The sequence below is a fragment of the Oncorhynchus tshawytscha genome, linkage group LG24, assembly GCF_018296145.1.
Source record: "Oncorhynchus tshawytscha isolate Ot180627B linkage group LG24, Otsh_v2.0, whole genome shotgun sequence".
In the NCBI taxonomy this organism is placed as follows: domain Eukaryota; kingdom Metazoa; phylum Chordata; class Actinopteri; order Salmoniformes; family Salmonidae; genus Oncorhynchus; species Oncorhynchus tshawytscha.
The window spans coordinates 7,716,155-7,735,236 of NC_056452.1; the positions used below are offsets into that span (position 1 = coordinate 7,716,155).

The following is a 19,082-nucleotide window of genomic DNA, read 5'->3' on the forward strand; positions in this document are numbered from 1 at the left end:
TGCCTTTGTTTTGTCCTGTTTCAGTCAATTTTATGATGCACCATTGTATCATTAGAAAGTAGAGCTATCCAAATGTTGGCTAATTCTAGCTAGCTCCCTAAATGTAGCTATTATTTTTGCCTCAATCACACTAGACCTGAATGAAACGATGAAATCAGCGACCAAACGATTGAAGAACAATATTCTGACATTTATAGGACAAGCAAGAAGCTTTAAAGATTTAAACTTTTTTAAGGAAGTTTGATAAACCTCTAAAGTCGATTTCCAAACTGTATCAAGGGTTGATAGAGGCTTTGCCCGCCACAAAACCTAGGAGACGCTATTGACGATGATGAATGGATACAGATATGTTAGAATGCCCATTCATGTTCATTTAATCTCAGACATAAATTTCTGCAGTTTAAGACCATCCATAGAACATACTATATGCCAGTGAAACTGAATATCATGCACACAGAAATGTAATTATTCTGCTGGAGGTGTAAAACAAAAACAGGGACATATTTGCATATGTTATGGTCTTGTGAAGGCTAGCTGAATTCTAACAAAGAGTATGTTCTTCTATCTTAGCATGTCTGCAGATTCTTCCTTCTCCCTGTTTTTGTTTGCTTGGAAAAGTTGATAGTGGAGACTTATCAGAATAAACTGTAACCTAATATGTAAAGTGGTAAAGAAATGCATTACAATTTCTTCTAATCCTCCCACAATAGATGGAAGAAATGTCCAGGTATGTGTCACTAGATTTGATTTACTATAAGATTAAGGTTATACTGTGCACCTTTCATAAGGTTGTGATGTCTTATATGGAATACAGTACAGCAAAAGGAGTCTGTATTGAAAACATGCCCACACCAGGGGAGATACAGTTCCTATTTAGGAAATCCCTAGCTCCTGGGCTGCTCAGTCCTGGCCCTGGGGGTCTGCTGTACTGTCGTTGTCACTCTGGCCTTTGCCTAACACACCTGAAACCAATAATGAATATTTAGTCTGGTTAAGATTTGATAAAGATAAAGACAATTAAAAGTCTTTGTACGTCATTTGTAAGAGTTGTTCATTTGTTAGGCTATTGGTTGAAGGTGCAACAAAATATTATTGAATTATCATTGATCAAGTTCAGTCTTATCAATCGCTAAAACATATTTTAAAATGATCTCTTACTTGTTGACTGGGCATTTTTGTGTACTTTATGTTGTTCTAAATAGAGACGGTTCGACGGGCCATGGGTCATATTAGATTGTGTAGAAATGCAGGAAATTAGCTTAAGATACCCATACCCCCCACCAGGTTATGTCCCCCCCACTTCTAAAACCAAAGTTGCGCCCCTGGTAGTAGGAGCCAGGCGCAACAGTTTGTGTGAAGAACTGCAACACTGCTGTGTTTTTCAGTTTCCCGTGTGTATCAAGAATGGTCCACCAGCCAAAGGACATCCAGCCAACTTGACACAACAATTGGTGTCAACATGCCCTGGTGAATTGAGGCTGTTCTATGGACATAAAGGGGTGGGGGGCGGGTGCAACTCAATATTAGGAAGGTGTTCCTAATGCTTGGTATACTCAGTGTATGTATGTACAGTTGAAGTCGGAAGTTTACATACACCTTAGCCAAATACATTTAAACTCAGTTTTTCACAATTCCTGACATTTAATCCTAGTAAAAATTCCCTGTCTTAGGTCAGTTAGGATCACCACTTTGTTTTAAGAATGTGACATGTCATAATAAAAGTAGAGACTAGTACTTTAACTTCCTGACTGTTGTCTTGTGATGTTGCGTCAATATATCCACATAATTTTCCTACCTCATGACGCCATCTAATTTGTGAAGTGCACCAGTCCCTCCTGCAGCAAAGCACCCCCACAACATGATGCTGCCAACCCTGTGCTTCACGGTTGGGATGGTGTTCTTCGGCTTGCAAGCCTCCCCCTTTTTCCTCCTAACATAACGATGGTCACATAACGATGGCGGTTTTGGAGCAGTGGCTTCTTCCTTGCTGAGCGGCCTTCCAGGTTATGTCGATATAGGACTCGTTTTTACTGTGGATATAGATACTTTTGTACCCGTTTCCTCCAGCATCTTCACAAGGTCCTTTGCTGTTGTTCTGAGATTGATTTGCACTTTTGGCACGAAAGTGCATTCATCTCTAGGAGACAGAAAGCGTCTCCTTCCTGAGCGGTATGACAGCTGCGTGGTCCCATGGTGTTTATACTTGCGCACTATTGTTTGTACAGATGAACGTGGTACCTTCAGGCGTTTGGAAATTGCTCCCAAGGATGAATCTTGTTTGTGACTTGTTTGTGTCTACAATTATTTTCTGAGGTCTTGGCTGATTTCTTTTGATTTTCCCATGATGTCAAGCAAAGAGGCACTGAGTTTGAAGGTAGGCCTTGAAATACATCCACAGGTACACCTCCAATTGACTCAAATGATGTCAATTAGCCTATCAGAAGCTTATAAAGCCATGACTTTAAACAGCTTTTCCAAGCTGTTTAAAGGCACAGTCAACTTAGTGTATGTAAACTTCTTACCCACTGGAATTGTGATACAGTGAATTATAAGTGAAATAATCTGTCTGTAAACAATGGTTGGAAAAATGACTTGTGTCATGCACAAAGTAGATGTCCTAACCGACTTGCCAAAACTATAGTTTGTTAACAAGAAATTTGTGGAGGGGTTGAGAAACAAGTTTTAATGACTCCAACTTAAGTGTATGTAAACTTCCAACTTCAACTGTATGTATGTATGTATGTATGTATGTATGTATGTATGTATGTATGTATGTATGTATGTATGTATGTATGTATGTATGTATGTATGTATGTATGTATGTATGTATGTATGTATGTATGTATGTATGTATGTATGTATGTATGTATGTTTATAAGTTTATGTATGTATGTGCATTGCATTGCATTCAGGAAAGTATCCAGACCCCTTGACTTAAAAAAAAAAATTTTTTATGCTAAACCCTTATTCTAAAATGGATTAAATTGTTTTTCCCCCTCATCAATCTACACACAATACACCATAATGACAAAGCAAAGACTGGGTTTTAGAAATGTTGTCAAACTGAAATAGCAAATTTACATAAGTATTCAGACCCTTTCCTCAGTACCTTGTTGAAGCATCTTTGGCGGCGATTACAGCCTCGAGTCTTCTTGGGTATGACGCTACAAGCACACCTGTATTTTGGAAGTTTCTCCCATTCTTCTCTGCAGATCCTCTCAAGCTCTGTCAAGTTGGATGGGGAGGGTCGCTGCACAACAATTTTCAATCAGGTTCAAGTCCAGGCTCTGGCTGGGCCACTCAAGGACATTCAGAGACTTGTCCACAAGCCACTCCTGCATTGTCTTGGCTGTGTGCTTAGGGTCATTGTCCTGTTGGAAGGTGAACCTTCGCCCCAGTCTGAGGTCCTGAGCGCCCTGGAGCAGGTTTTCATCAAGGATGTCTCCATACTTTGCTCCGTTCATCTTTCCCTCAATGCTGACTAGTCTCCCAGTCCCTGCCACTGAAAAACATCCCAACAGCATGATGTTTCACCGTAGGGATGGTGCCAAGTTTCCTCAAGACTTGACGATTGGCATTCAGAGTTGAATGCATTCAGTTGTACAACTGACTAGGTTTCCCCTTTCCCTTTGCCAGTCTTGTTTTCATCAGACCAGAGAATCTTGTTTCTCAAAGTCTGAGAGTCCTTTAGATGCCTTTTGGCAAACTCCAAGAGGGCTGTCATGTGCCTTTTACTGAGGAGTGGCTTCCGTATGGCTACTCTACCATCAAGGCCTGATTGGTGGAGTGCTGCAGAGATGGTTGTCCTTCTGGAAGTTTCTCTCATCTCTACAGAGGACCTCTTGAGCTCTGTCAGAGTGACCATTGGGTTCTTGGTCACCTCCCTGACCAACATCCTTCACCCCCGATTGCTCAGTTTGGTCGGGCGGCCAGCTCTATGAAGAGTCTTGGTGGTTTCAAACTTCATCAATTTAAGAATGATGGAGGCCACTGTGTTCTTGAGGACCTTCAATGCTGCAGAAATTTTGGAGTACCCTTCCCCAGATCTGTGCCTCGACACAATCCTGTCTCGGAGCACTACGGGACAATTCCTTTGACGTCATGGCCAATTGAATTTACCATTTAATCATTGTAAACAGGATGCAACTGAGCTCAATTTTCGAGTCTCATAGCAAAGGGTCTGAATACTTATGTAAATAATGTATTTATTTTTTCTATTGGTGTAGATTGATGGATTTAATCCAATTTAGAATAAGGCTGTAACGTAACAAAATGTGGAAAAAGGGAATGGGTTTGGATACTTTCCGAATGCGCTGTTAACTGGAGAGAGAGAGAGAGAGAGAGAGAGATTCTCTGTGATCCCATGAGCATTCCTAGAATGTAAATTAATAAATCCTGTAATTTAGGCAGCAACGATTATAGAAATCCCAACATGTGTGTAATATAGAGAGAAGAGTAATACCTCATACTTGTGCGCATACATGACCATACACACACACACACCACAAGCTTTTTGACCATACTCACAAACTCTCTCTACACACATGTGCACACGCACACACACGAGCATACACACATGACAGAGTGAGTGTCATCTCTCCACCTCCCTCTGTGTTGGATTTATAGTTGGCTTCCCCCTCTGTCGCACACTCACACTTGGAGAGGAAACATGATCCTCGTTCTGGGTCTCTAGGTAGATGAAAATGCCAAGAGAAACGGCCACAATTACCATATCCCTATTGTACTGCAATATATGTTACAATATACTGGCATGTTCCCAAAATATACTGTAATAATAGATGTTCATAATAATATGTTAATGACATTGTGTTATAATTATGTTATAATAATATAATTTAGATGTATCAACCTGCAGTGTGTAAGGGACAATCTATCTTTTAATATATTTTATCTATTGCAGGTAAACATAATCTTAAAGCTGAAATGCGCATCATTTGAAACAGCGCCACTGTCCGCCCCAGCGCACTGTGCTATCTTACCTCCAAACGAGTTTCAATGCCATACAACACTCCTTCCATGGCCTCCAACTGCTCTTAAACGCTAGTAAAACCAAATGCATGCTTTCAACCGTTCGCTGCCTGCACCCGCACGCCCGACTAGCATCACCACCCTGGATGGTTCCGACCTAGAATATGTGGACATCTATACGTACCTAGGTGTCTGGCTAGACTGTAAACTCTCCTTCCAGACTCATATCAAACATCTCCAATCCAAAATCAAATCTAGAGTCGGCTTTCTATTTCGCAACAAAGCCTCCTTCACTCACGCCGCAAAAACTTACCCTAGTAAAACTGACTATCCTACCGATCCTCGACTTCGGCGATGTCATCTACTTAATAGCTTCCAATACTCTACTCAGCAAACTGGATGCAGTTTATCACAGTGCCATCCGTTTTGTTAATAAAGCACTTTATACCACCCACCACTGCGACCTGTATGCTCTAGTCGGCTGGCCCTCGCTACATGTTCGTCGCCAGACCCACTGGCTCCAGGTCATCTACAAGTCTATGCTAGGTAAAGCTCCGCCTTATCTCAGTTCACTGGTCACGATGGCAACACCCACCCGTAGCACGCGCTCCAGCAGGTGTATCTCACTGACCATCCCTAAAGCCAACACCTCATTTGGCCGCTTTTCCTTCCAGTTCTCTGCTGCCTGCGACTGGAACGAATTGCAAAAATCTCTGAAGTTGGAGACTTTTATCTCCCTCGCCAACTTTAAACATCTGCTATCTGAGCAGCTAACCGATCGCTGCAGCTGTACATAGTCCATTGGTATATAGCTCACCCAATTTACCTACCTCAACCCCAGATTGTTTTTATTTTATTTACTTTTCTGCTCTTTTGCACACCAGTATCTCTACCTGCACATGTTCATCTGATCATTTATCACTCCAGTGTTAATCTGCTAAATTGTAATTATTCACTCCTATGGCCTATTTATTGCCTACCTCCTCATGCCTTTTGCACACAATGTATATAGATTCTTTTTTTTCTACTATGTTATTGACTTGTTTGTTGTTTATTGTTTACTCCATGTGTAACTCTGTGTTGTTGTCTGTTCACACTGCTATGCTTTATCTTGGCCAGGTCGCAGTTGCAAATGAGAACTTGTTCTCAACTAGCCTACCTGGTTAAATAAAGGTTAAATAAAAAAATAAAAAAATAAAAAAATGTGTTATTGTTTTTGTTGAAATGGAGGAGAGGAGCATCCAGCACCGTGAAAACATTTCTTGCAGTATACTCTGCTGTTTTATCGCGCATGCATCGATGTGCAATGATATCCAATGATGTCAGAGGGAACAAAACAGTGTTCGCAGTTTGAAGAAACTTCTTTGTTTTTGTAATATTGCAAACTGACGCGGCAGTTTCTCCAAGTATGGATTCCAGCTTTAATGAAATATATTGACATGCCAGCAGCATACCACCCAGCATGCCACTGCTGGCTTGCCTCTGAAGCTAATCAGGGTTGGCCCTGATGGGAGACCAGATGCTGTTGGAGGGCCAGTAGGAGGCACTCTTTCCTTTGGTCCAAGGACACCCTGTGTTTGGGTGCTGTCTTTTGGATGGGACGGTAAACCTGTCCTGACTCTCTGTGGTCACTAAAGATCCCATGGCACTTATCGTAAGAGTAGGGGCATTAACCCCGGTGTCCTGGCTACATTCCCAATCTGGCCGTCATACCATCATGGCCACCTAATCATCACCTGCTCCCGATTGGATCATTCATCTCCACTCCCCTGTAACTATTCCCCAGGTGGTTATTGTAAATGAGAATGTGTTCTCAGTCAACTTAACCGGTAGTTGTAGGTTTGCTACTAACCCTCTAATTAGTGATTTTTCAGCAGCCACCCAAGAGATGAGTCTGACATTGAAAATGACCTGGCTTGTGCATGCGTGTGTAGCATTTTGTGGGAAGCGGAGTGTACATGGGAACTGCTGTGTGCGCCAGTGTGTAGGTACGTGAGCTATGCGCCTGTGTGTCCGAGTGTGATTCATTCCGAGCAGGTGTGAGTGAGCCTGTATGGCAGCGTAAACAGTGCCATCTGCGAGTAGGTGGGATCGGAAAGCGTGGCACCAGGCCTCTGGCAGACGAGGGGGAGGTCGTAGCACACCGATGCCCAAGAAGGGGAGAGGAGGGCCTGAAACACATCCCCTCAGACCCTGCTTTTCAGTATGAAAAATCTCTCTGGAGGCCCTATAGACATCCCAACACCCAGGGGAGTAAGAAAACCATCAGGGACATATATGATGACCTATATAATGCAGCTGCTGCTAGTGCAGCATTGCCATGTTCAAGACAGCCACAGTAACATGGTTGTCACTAGTTAATAAAGCCACAAAGGTAGAATTATGGATAAACCCCGCCCATTTCTAAAATGTATCTTCATATAATCTGATTTGAAAACCTAACCATAACCTTAACCACACTACTAACCTTATGCCTAGCCTTAAATTAAGACCAAACAGCTAATTGGTATAGCCAATTTTGACTTTGTGGCTGTAGAATCTGACTTTGTGGCTGTCTAGTTGAAACCCGGCAACACCCAGGGGGATAATGTAATCAGTTTCCACTCTGACCCCTAATCCACAATGCCAATGACTCTATTCCTTAGAAACTGCCTTGAGTATCCCGGCAACCATGGCTGGGAGGCTAAGATTTTGCCATTTTAATGCTGTGACTCCAGTTTCAACCTGCAGAGGAGGAAGAAATGGAGTTTCATGTTAGACGACACCAGTGGAAATGGATGTTAGAACACACCAGTGGAAATGGATGTTAGACCACACCAGTGGAAATGGATGTTAGACCACACCAGTGGAAATGGATGTTAGACCACACCAGTGGAAATGGATGTTAGACCACACCAGTGGAAATGGATGTTAGACCACACCAGTGGAAATGGATGTTAGACCGCACCAGTGGAAATGGATGTTAGACCACACCAGCGAACTGTATGTTAGACCACACCAGCGGAACTGTATGATGTAGAACCTGTCTTTTGTTAGTTATTTATTGACAAGCCCAAACAGTTATTAAGAGGCTTTGAACTTCACCCATATTAGTTTTATTGGGTATTTGAAATACCCATTTATCTTTGGGATAAGTTTGAGTATATGAACTTAAAAATGACTGTTATGAATTTGGTTAAAGTTTGAATGATTGTTGTTCCTTGCTCAATAATTATCACAGATGAAGAGAGAAGCCATTTTAGCCGTCAACAAACTTATGGAGAATATTTTCATGAAAGCATAACGCACGTCTGTAAACCAATTAACCAATCAGGAATCAGCTAATCAACCCAATGTACCAATAGAAGAATTAATAGAGGGGGTCCCAGTACTCACACTGCCCAGGTTGACCTCTCTCTTGCCGCCTCTGGAGAACTGGCTGGTCAGATGGTAGATCATGGTCCGCCCCCGCTTCCTGGCTTCGCTGAAGTGAGAGCTGCCACTCTTCCTGCTCCGCCTCTTATCCTCTGAAACGTTCAATCACACAGTCACCTCCATGATGACTTCCATCTGTTTTTTAACATGCTTGTGTCATGTCACAAGACAATACAAGTCTACAGCTAAGGTGTCTATATGATTTAACTACTCAAACAATATCTTTGAAGTTAACAAAAATGGCTGCCCAACGGTATAATAAATAAATAATAATAATGACAAACAGGAGAACATTGCAGAGGGGAAAAAAGGTGGTAAATCATAAATCCGAACCATCCGAACCAAAGGAAAATCGTTTTTGGTGAGAGCGATTTTGAAGTGTGGCCTACCTTCTTTCTTATGATGCACTTTTCCGTGTGTGTCAGTGATGTCCTTGAACGAGAAGAGGAATAGGACCATCTCCCCCTTCTCGTTCTTTATGGGCACAACGTCCAGTAGGCACCAGAAAGAGGTCCCTGAACAAAGCAAACAAACAAAGATTTTTTGAGGGAAAAAAAGAAGCAATGTAGGACATGATCCATGAGGTTCCTTGCATCATCACATGTAATGAATAAATAAATTAATGGAAAATGATACCGCAACAAAAATGACGTTGCTAAGATTAAAAATGGTACTGCTGGCATCTCATTAATAACAGTGATAAAGCAGATAAGAGAAGAAAAAAACTCTTGCAACCGATTGCTCACGTTGGCTAGCTAAGCTCTCTTGGTCTCCTTGGACCATGCAATAGATGTCTAATGTTAAGGCTGAGTTTAGCCAAAGTAGCAATTCAGTAGCAATTAAGTAGCAATTCAGGGTCTCTTGCTTTATTTAGATCTGTAGACACCCAGACTATCAACAAACTTTCCATTCAGTAATTAGCAACACAGTGGTTCACACCATTTCCTGTGTACGGTTTGGGTCTCTGTTGAGGGAACATAGCTTATAGTAAGCCTGTTTCGGAGGTGGGAGAAGCTCTTAGTGCTGTGTTCTGTGTGCAAGCGTTACATCTTATTGTGGGCCACAGGACAATACTGGCAATTTTCTAAGAAATTAGTTTAGAATCCTACTTAAAATTCAGTCATTCAGAGGCGAGTGTATGTTCACACATGGACACACACACATTCACACACACACACACACTAATTCCTTGAGTTAAACACGGCAGCCCTGTTAAACCTACTGCATAGATTCTCGTCCATATTTCCGTCTCTGCTTGCTATTAGCTCCTTCCATCGCTCATGGGTTACAGGCTCACCTCTGTCACAGCTTGAGCTCTCCAAATTCAGACCTGACCTTGTCCAAACTCTTCACTCAGGTCAAACTGCTCAGATTGAACTCTGTCAATAGCATGGTGCATGTTGTAGTGTGTAGTATGGTGCTGATTTCAAATACTTTATCGGTGCTTGAATGAGTGTGCCTGGTTTAATGGACTAATAGAGTAGTCCCAAACTGCAAACCCCACCCATATGGCACTCCAGGCAAACGCACCAAGCAAACGCTCAAAGTATTTGAAATATTTCATATAGTAGCTGAAGCCAGGTCTGCGTCTATACTCGTGGGGCACACTCAATCATCACAATAGAATCTCTAGAACAGACATCCCCATTAAATAGAATAGAATTCTATTTCTACGGTCTCACTCTCACCGTTCTTCTTGTAGAAGTGGACCTCAGTCTGGAACTCCTCTCGTCCCTCCAGGGCCTTCTCCATCTGCTGGGCCACGTGCTCGCTGGTGTCGTGGCCGTACAGGAAGCGGCAGCTGCACTTCTTCTGCATCACCTCGGTGCGTGCGAAGCCCGTCAGCTCGCAGAAGCCATCCGAGCAGTAGACGATTGGGTAGCCGCGGTGGCCCTGCGCGTTGCCCAGCAGGAAGTTGCTGTCTGTGGGGTCGAGGAAGAGAACGAGAATGTTTGTCAATCAGGAGTGTTTGGAAAGAACTGTTTGGTTCTTGCACGGGCTATATAGACTTACAGTAATAGGTAGGCCTATGCCTGGCTAATAGATAGCAATTCCTGGCAGACCACCAAGCACCAGCCCGCCTGACATAAAACAATGCTCTTCTTGCCCTTTCATTCTATCCACACCTCGGGCTCCATCTACCCCCTTTCTTTTCCCCTTTTTTTCTCTCCATCTCATCAGCACCATGGACAGTGTCAGCCTAAACAGTACAATAGTAGTCTCGCAGAGCATTGGTGCTGTATTCACACATTATGGCAAAATTCCAATAATCTCTCCAAGTCTGCACGTGTTCACTGCAAACACATTGGATTGTTGTATGTATGGGCAAGAGGGACCAGTCATTTACCTTAAAATCCATTAAGGGAAGTGAGCAAGTGCACATTTTGGGAGAAAGTAGAGATTTATTGGGATCACAACCTCTATTAATTTAGCTATGCCTGCAGGCTCTACCACCACAGATTACCAAACACCAATACCTCTGCCCAGGGGATCAACCCATTCCTGTACGGATGTAGGGATCACATAACAATATGTTCACATATGCCCAGTGGCAACAGACATGCTCTCCTCCCGTATTCCACAGAATAAAATAACTGTGCACCATAAGCAGTTTGTGGCACCGAAAAGCAACAGTCAAGTACACCTGACTGTGTCTGGCATAACTGGCATTTACATCATTTAAACATCTCAGTGTTGAAGTAAGGGCCAGGATTTGGATTTACACTTTCGGTCCACATGTCCATTAGGTATGTAACCAAGGTTCCCCGAGGAGGAAGGCTACAATGTTTCCAATGTAAAAACATTCAAGTCAAAGACTGAATCAAGGCAAGCTTGACACACACCACCAGCAACTCAAAACTCCAGAGGGAGTAGGCTACACTCGGAGGAGGAGTGCAAGAGCACGACGAAGGAGAGCTAAGCAGCTGACGACACGCTTTAGACAAACTAGCGCTTTAATTGCCCGTCCTCGACAGTCAGGAAGCCATCCGCTGGGGATTTTTCAAAGTGGTGACAGCCTTCACGGGCGTGCAGCGAGCGACAACAAACCCGTCACGGAGGAATTACATAAAGAGAAGCAGGCAGCAACCACCGGATCCACCGCCTCGACACCGGCAGTCAAGGGAAGTTTCGTGGCACACGGTTCCTGGCAAGCTGTGTCTTGAGAACCTGACACTTGATTGGCTATTTATGGCCCTTTGTGAAAGAGTCTGAATTGGTGGATTAAAGTGGTTCGTTATGAGGACACGCTGACTGTCAATGTTTTATCGTTTTGTAGCTACAAAATGTCAGAAAACTGCACCTCACCAAACAAGTTCAAAGAGTGTCAAACAATGAGCGTCTACTGAAGCAATGACAATAACTTCTGAGGTCTAGAGAGAAACACTGACAACGTAGCAAATACTATAGGCCTCCATGTACTCTTTACATGCTACCTTGTAGTCCTAACCATCAAACACTATATACATGTAGCAGAGTAGGCCTATAGACTACAGTTTGTTTTGCTAGTTTGTTTTTGCTAAACTCAACCCTTTACATCTTCAGCTTATGCAATATGGTCTAAGAATACATTCACTAACTCTAGTCAGCAGTATCTCTATATTGTCTCCCAAGTGGGTCAAGGGTACCCCATAAATCACAGTGTAAGAATATCTTGGCACCAATATGTTGAGCTATTCTGTACTTTAATGTATTTTTCATTCTCTGATACTGACAGTAAGGCGTAGGGTCAATTGTTGTCAATAAAGGCTTTGTGTCTCAAGCTTAAAATGTGTTAAGCCTGACAGTGTATGCCACTGTCTCATGCCTGAAAATATAAATTGACTTCACTACTAAGCTTCTTGAGAACTAATACACTGTAGGCTACATCTCTAAGATCACTGCCAACTCTAGGAAAAGAGGCAGTAGTTGCCTCACAACAGAGAGGGGCCATAGAAGTCTGATAGAAGCACACTGACAAAGCACCCAAAACATAGTGGAGTACAGCATACAGTTGAAGTCGGAAGTTTACATACACCTTAGCCAAATACATTTAAACTCAGTTTTTCACAATTTCTGACATTTAATCCTAGTAAAAATTCCCTGTCTTAGGTCAGTTAGGATCACCACTTTATTTTAAGAATGTGAAATGTCAGAACAATAGTAGAGAGTGATTTATTCCAGCTTTTATTACTTTCATCACATTCCCAGTGGGTCAGAAGTTTACATACACTCAATTAGTATTTGGTAGCATTGCCTTTAAATTGTTTAACTTGGGTCAAACATTTTGAGTAGCCTTCCACAAGCTTCCCACAATAAGTTGGGTGAATTTTGGCCCATTCCTCCTGACAGAGCTGATGTAACGGTTTGTTGGACTCCTTGCTCGCACACGCTTTTTCAGTTCTGTCCACAACTTTTCTATGGGACTGAGGTCAGGGCTTTGTGATGGCCACTCCAATACCTTGAATTTGTTGTCCTTAAGCCACAAATTTGGAAGTATGCTTGGGGTCAGTGTCCAGTCAGAAGACCCATTTGCGACCAAGCTTTAACTTCCTGACTAATGTCTTGAGATGTTGCTTCAATTTGTCCACAATTTTCCTCCCTCATGATGCCATCTATTTTGTGAAGTGCACCTGTCCCTCCTGCAGCAAAGCACCCCCACAACATGATGCTGCCACCCCTGTGCTTCACGGTTGGGATGGTGTTTTTCGGCTTACAAGCCTCCCCCTTTTTCCTCCAAATATAACAATGGTCATTATGGCCAAACAGTTCTATTTTTGTTTCATCAGACCAGAGGACATTTCTACAAAAAGAACGATCTTTGTCCCCATGTGCAGTTGCAAACTGTAGTCCTTGCTGAGCGGCCTTTCAGGTTATGTCAATATAGGACTCGTTTTACTGTGGATATAGATACTTTTGTACCTGTTTCCTCCAGCATCTTCACAAGGTCCTTTGCTGTTGTTCTGGGATTGATTTGCACTTCTCGCACCAAAGTGCGTTCACCTCTAGGAGACAGAAAGCGTCTCCTTCCTGAGCGATATGATGGCTGCGTGGTTCCATTGTGTTTATACTTGCGTACTATTGTTTGTACAGATGAACGTGGTACCTTCAGGCGTTTGGAAATTGCTCCCAAGGATGAACCAGACTTGTGGAGGTCAACAAGTTATTTTCTGAGGTCTTGGCTGATTTCTTTTGATTTTCCCATGATGTCAAGCAAAGAAGCATTGAGTTTGAAGGTAGCCCTTGAAATACATCCACAGGTACACCTCCAATTGACTCAAATGATGTCAATTAGCCTATCAGAAGCTTCTAAAGCCATGACATCATTTTCTGGAATTTTCCAAGCTGTTTAAAGGCACAGTCAACTTAGTGTATGTAAACTTCTGACCCACTGGAATTGTGACACAGTGAATTATAAGTGAAATAATCTGTCTGTAAACAATGGTTGGGAAAATGACTTGTGTCATGCACAAAGTAGATGTCCTAACCGACTTGCCAAAACTATAGTTTGTTAACAAGAAATTCGTGGAGTGGTTGAAAATTGAGTTTTAATGACTCCAACCTAAGTGTATGTAAACTTTCGACTTCAACTGTAAGTGCACAATGTGCAGGTTCTTGTGAGGTTCTTACTGTGGAATGCAGTGTTTGGATTTCGCCAGACATAATGGGACCCATCTCATCCAAAAAGTTAAAGCACCTGCATGATCAACAAGACTCTTGGAAGAATGTTCTATGGACATACGAGTCAAAACTTTGGAATGGCCTAGTCAAAGTCCAGACTTAATCCCAACTGAGAGGACCAGTTCATGCTTGAAAACCCACAAATGTCGCTGTGTTAAAGCAGTTCTGCAAGCCAGAGTGGGACAAAATTTGTCCGCAGCGACATGAGAGACTGATCAACAACTACAGGAAGCGTTTGGTTGGAGTCATCGTAGCTAAATTTGGCACAACCTGTTATTGTGTGTGTGTGTGTGTGTGTGTGTGTGTGTGTGTGTGTGTGTGTGTGTGTGTGTGTGTGTGTGTGTGTGTGTGTGTGTGTGTGTGTGTGTGTGTGTGTGTGTGTGTGTGTGTGTGTGTGTGTGTGTGTGTGTGTGTGTGTGTGTGAGCGTGACTGTGTGGGTGAGTGTTTTTGTGTGTGTTCCGCAGTGCCTCAGTCCTTGGCCATAATCCTCTTAAAGATACACTATGCAGAAATCACTCCTCAATTTCCTGGTTGCTAAAATTTAAATAGTTTATGTAACACAACAAGCAAGTATAGTGTAGAGAATCATTATACCATCTAAACCGTTGTGAAATATTTTTCCATGTATGAAAATAAAATATTTTCAGCTGTTTGAAGCTGGTGTACAAAACCGAAAATAAAAGATGAAAAAATTAAATGTAAGATTGGGAAAAATATAAATAATGTACATAGAAGTGATCTACTGCTTGTTAGACTTGCTTTCAACGAGAATGACATATCTATAACACACATTTCTATGTGAATTTGGTCAGGGTTACCCAAAAAGTTACATATTGCAGCTTTAAAGATCTTCCTTCAAGGATCTTGCCTCTATATAATTTAATTACACATCTATAAGGCACAGAACTGTAGATTGGAGCTAGATTCTAATGGTTACAGCAACAGACTGGAGCTAGCTGCTAATGCTAACAACAGGTCCTGTGTAACTCAGTTGGTAGAGCACGGCACTTTCAGTGCCAGGATCATGGGTTTGATTACCGCTGGAGCCACCCATACAAAATTGCATGCAGGCATGACTGAAAGTCGCTTTGGATTAAAGTGTCTGATAATTGTCATATGTTGTTATTATTATTATATTAACAAACTGGAGCATGGTGCTAATGCTAACAGCAACAGACTGGAGCTAGATGCTAATGCTAACAACAACAGACTGTAGCTAAGCTAACAACAGGCTGGAGCTATGCTTAGAGCAAGAGACTGCTATTCACCTTATACATACGAGATGCTAGACTATTTAGAGTCAGCCAATGTGAATGTGATACTCAAAGCACACAGATCGAGGGCCATGTCACAAAAGCTCATTTCAACCCTTAGTAAAAAATGAGCAGGCTCAGAGCAGCATTGTGATGCACGTAATTACACTGCTTAGCTGGGTACGTAGCATTCTCCCTTGTCATTAGCTGATGTTAATGTTATTGTCTCGTTCAGAATGAACATATTTGCACCGCAAGCACTGACCTGCACAATTGGCCAACACAGAGTTAACTCAATGCCAGTATCAATTGATCATTCAATGTAAAATCAATTAACCAATCAAAATGACCATATCTAGCTAAATGTATTTCATCTAAAACAGACTGTCTGCTCTGGAGCTAACCTGGTATTACAACACATTCTTCATCCTTAAAGCAGAATACCACAGAGGATGGTGTATCTATTATCCAATCCCTCAGCTTCAAAGACGCACGCACGCACGCACGCACGCACGCACGCACACACACACACACACACACACACACACACAGAAAGAGACAGAAGTAGCTAACCCAATCACTTCAACTGTCCACTAGCTGTCATAGGCAGCTCTTCTATTCAACCCTTAGTGCTGGCCCTCAGACCCCATTCATCACCCAGTTAACAATGACGCCACCTGGTTCAATCTACTGACGCCGCTCGCCTTGTCCCCTCTTGGTTTATCTGCCTACTGCCTTTCAAGAAAAAGTGTGCGTGGAGAAATGAACCAAGCTCTTATCTCGGCTCACAGCTGCCCCATAACCATGCTACCCACAGGGTGACTGCTGCCTCCCTGCCTACAGCTACTGGGGAGGTCAGACTGGAGAGTTGACACTGTGGAAATACACACATGAACAAATAAACACACACAAACATATACACACACCCACATATTGAAATACACACTCACAGCTGCAGATACGCACACACTTTCAGCCGTGGGCACTGTGCCACCCAGAGGGTTTCTGTCAAGTAGCAGTTCGCGGAGCCTTTGAAAGCTCTGGCGTCCGGTGGCAAGCGCTTCCAACATTGATTGCCTGCGGTAGCCTACTCATCTATTTTATTGTGCTTCTGCCCATAATGAATCAAACAAAGTTCTAAGGGAAGACCACTCATAGGAAGAAATTAAAAGCCATCTCTGACAACAACAAAAATGAACAACTTTTACAGTGAGGGTATTGCAACAGGCCTACACAAATTCTGAACTTTACAGACAATCTGGATCATGTGAACAAGTGACTCACTCATAAAAATGTATTCTAAATACCAAAAAGGCATTGAGAAATGAACTCAGTTGCCCTCTGTGTTGTGGTTGTGAATGAAGAAAGTTTGGCTTGTGTGTTTGTTTGGCCCCTCTGGAAGTGGCTTTGAGGTTCATGCCTTGACCCTTTGGAGCATAGAGAGGAAGTGAGGGCCTCCCCTGCTCCAGGCAGCCTAACACGCTGATACTGTCGTTTGGAGATAGACATCATAAGCGTATTCACGACTGGACAGGAATCGCACATCAAAGCTACAAGATAAGAAAATGAAAGCGAAGGAAAGGAGTACAGTGCTTTTATGATAACCTTTAGTGTTACGGCTTCATCTGATCTTGAAATAAATGACATAGAGCATCTGGTATCTCCTTCCAGTCACTTACAGTTGTAATACAGTAGCGGACAGGCAATAGAACCATCAATCAAAGCTTAGGGTGTCTCGAGAGATATCAGCCTTCTTACTTTAGACAACTCATCCACCTACATTGCTTGTGGAATATAGGGCTCCGTCACGGGACTTGTTCCCTACAATGAATAGAGATAATTCTATCATACATTTATGTCATTCATTCGAGGGGGGAAGGAAGCTTGAAAATGGTAAATGTGGACACACCTAATATTTGATAAGATAACGAACACGTGTATTTACTGTGGTAACTTCTTCCTTGGGTTGATTTTATAACCTCTCCAATGCAAGGCTGCTTTTGCATCAATTGTTCATGGTCAACGTTTTTGGGGGGTGGGGACTTGGGGGCTCGTCCCAGATTGTAATGAAAATAACGGAAGATATGTAATCATCATGAAATGATAATATTAATGGGTTAAGACATTTTTTCATTTCTATTTTTTTTCTTCCTGTCAATGAAGTATTTACAATATAGTGTTTCATTATCCAAGGCTCATAATCACAATCCCTAATCAACGTTATTGGATTTGTGCTCCATGCTCAGAAGACAGCTTCTGAGCCTTCATTATAGTGGTTGACTCACTGCTGAGAAAAATACAATTATGTCCTTCTATTTAACAACTATGCCAATTACACACACTGACATCAACTCTCTCGTACTACAATTATATTCATCTCACCATTAGTTATTTTAGAAACATTAAAGCTCCAACTCATTTGTAGTCAATGGTCTGATTAGGGTTATCAATCATTTTCCAATGGTACCAGAATCTTGGGTAATTTTTGTATTTAACAGGTAATCTGTGGTAACTTTGGCAATTAATTTTTTATTTAATCAGTTAAGAACAAATTCTTATTTTCAATGACAGTCTAGGAACAGTGCCTTGCTCTGGGGATTCAATCTTGTAACCTTCCGGTTACTAGTCCAACACTCTAACCACTAGGCTACCTGCCACCTGACTTGAATAACTTTTAAAACATGTTTTCATATATAGTATGATTTTCAAAAATATATATCTGTGTCCATATTGTTCATTAGTTTCTAGTTGATAGACCATCTGGTTCAAGAGAAAATAACCTAATTAATGAAAAAAGCGTCTAATCGACAATGGTATTATTTTCAATTAACTCTGCAACTCTTCGAACTATTGTGTTTTTTCCACAACTGCCACCAATTTGGGACCAAAACATTTACAACAAAGACATAATGACATAGTAAAAAAAAAAAAAGTATGTAAAAAAAAAAATGAATATAAAAGAATACAGTATTTCATGCTGAAATCCTCATATATAATACCTGCTGGCGGTGCTTTCACTCTAGTGGTAGCATGAGACGGAGTCTACAACCCACACAAGTGGCTCAGGTAGTGCAGCTCATCCAGGATGGCACATCAATGCGAGTTGTGGCAAGAAGGTTTGCTGTCTCTGTCAGCGTAGTGTCCAGAGCATGGAGGCGCTACCAGGAGACAGGCCAGTACATCAGGAGACATGGAGGAGGCCGTAGGAGGGCAACAACCCAGCAGCAGGACCGCTACCTCCACCTTTGTGCAAGGAGGAGCAGGAGGAGCACTGCCAGAGCCCCTCCAGCAAAAATGACTGCTCAAACAGCAGGCCCCCTTGTGCCCCCCAACACCGTTGTGAGACCATATGCTGATGAAAGCAGGTTCGGCACATGGACCCTGGGTTCCTGCAACATCCTCCAATGCAAGACAATGCTAGACCTCATGTGGCTGGAGACCATGCTGTCAGCAGTTGCTGCAAGAGGAAGGCATTGATGCTATGGACTGGCCCGCCCATTCCCCAGACCTGAATCCAATTGAGCACATCTGGGACATCATGTCTCGCTCCATCCACCAACACCACGTTGCACCACAGACTGTCCAGGAGTTGGCAGATGCTTTAGTCCAGGTCTGGGAGGAGATCCCTCAGGAGACCATCCGCCACCTCATCAGGAGCATGCCCAGGCGTTGTAGGGAGGTCATACAGGCACGTGGAGGCCACACACACTACTGAGCCTCATTTTGACTTGTTTTAAGGACATTACATCAAAGTTGGATCAGCCTGT

At 42.5% G+C, this 19,082-nt stretch overlaps 1 protein-coding gene across 1 annotated transcript in view; it reads right to left on the reverse strand.

Moving 5' to 3' along the window:
* Positions 1-19,082, reverse strand: part of LOC112223779 (potassium voltage-gated channel subfamily H member 4-like) — a 69,288-nt gene that overhangs the window by 42,186 nt on the left and 8,020 nt on the right. Inside the window, exons 2-4 of the mRNA XM_024386976.2 lie at positions 10,092-10,325; positions 8,793-8,918; positions 8,365-8,495 (exon numbers count right to left, since the gene is read on the reverse strand). Of these exons, the coding sequence (XP_024242744.1) occupies positions 8,365-8,495; positions 8,793-8,918; positions 10,092-10,325 (491 nt within the window). The remainder of the gene's footprint in view (positions 1-8,364; positions 8,496-8,792; positions 8,919-10,091; positions 10,326-19,082) is intronic.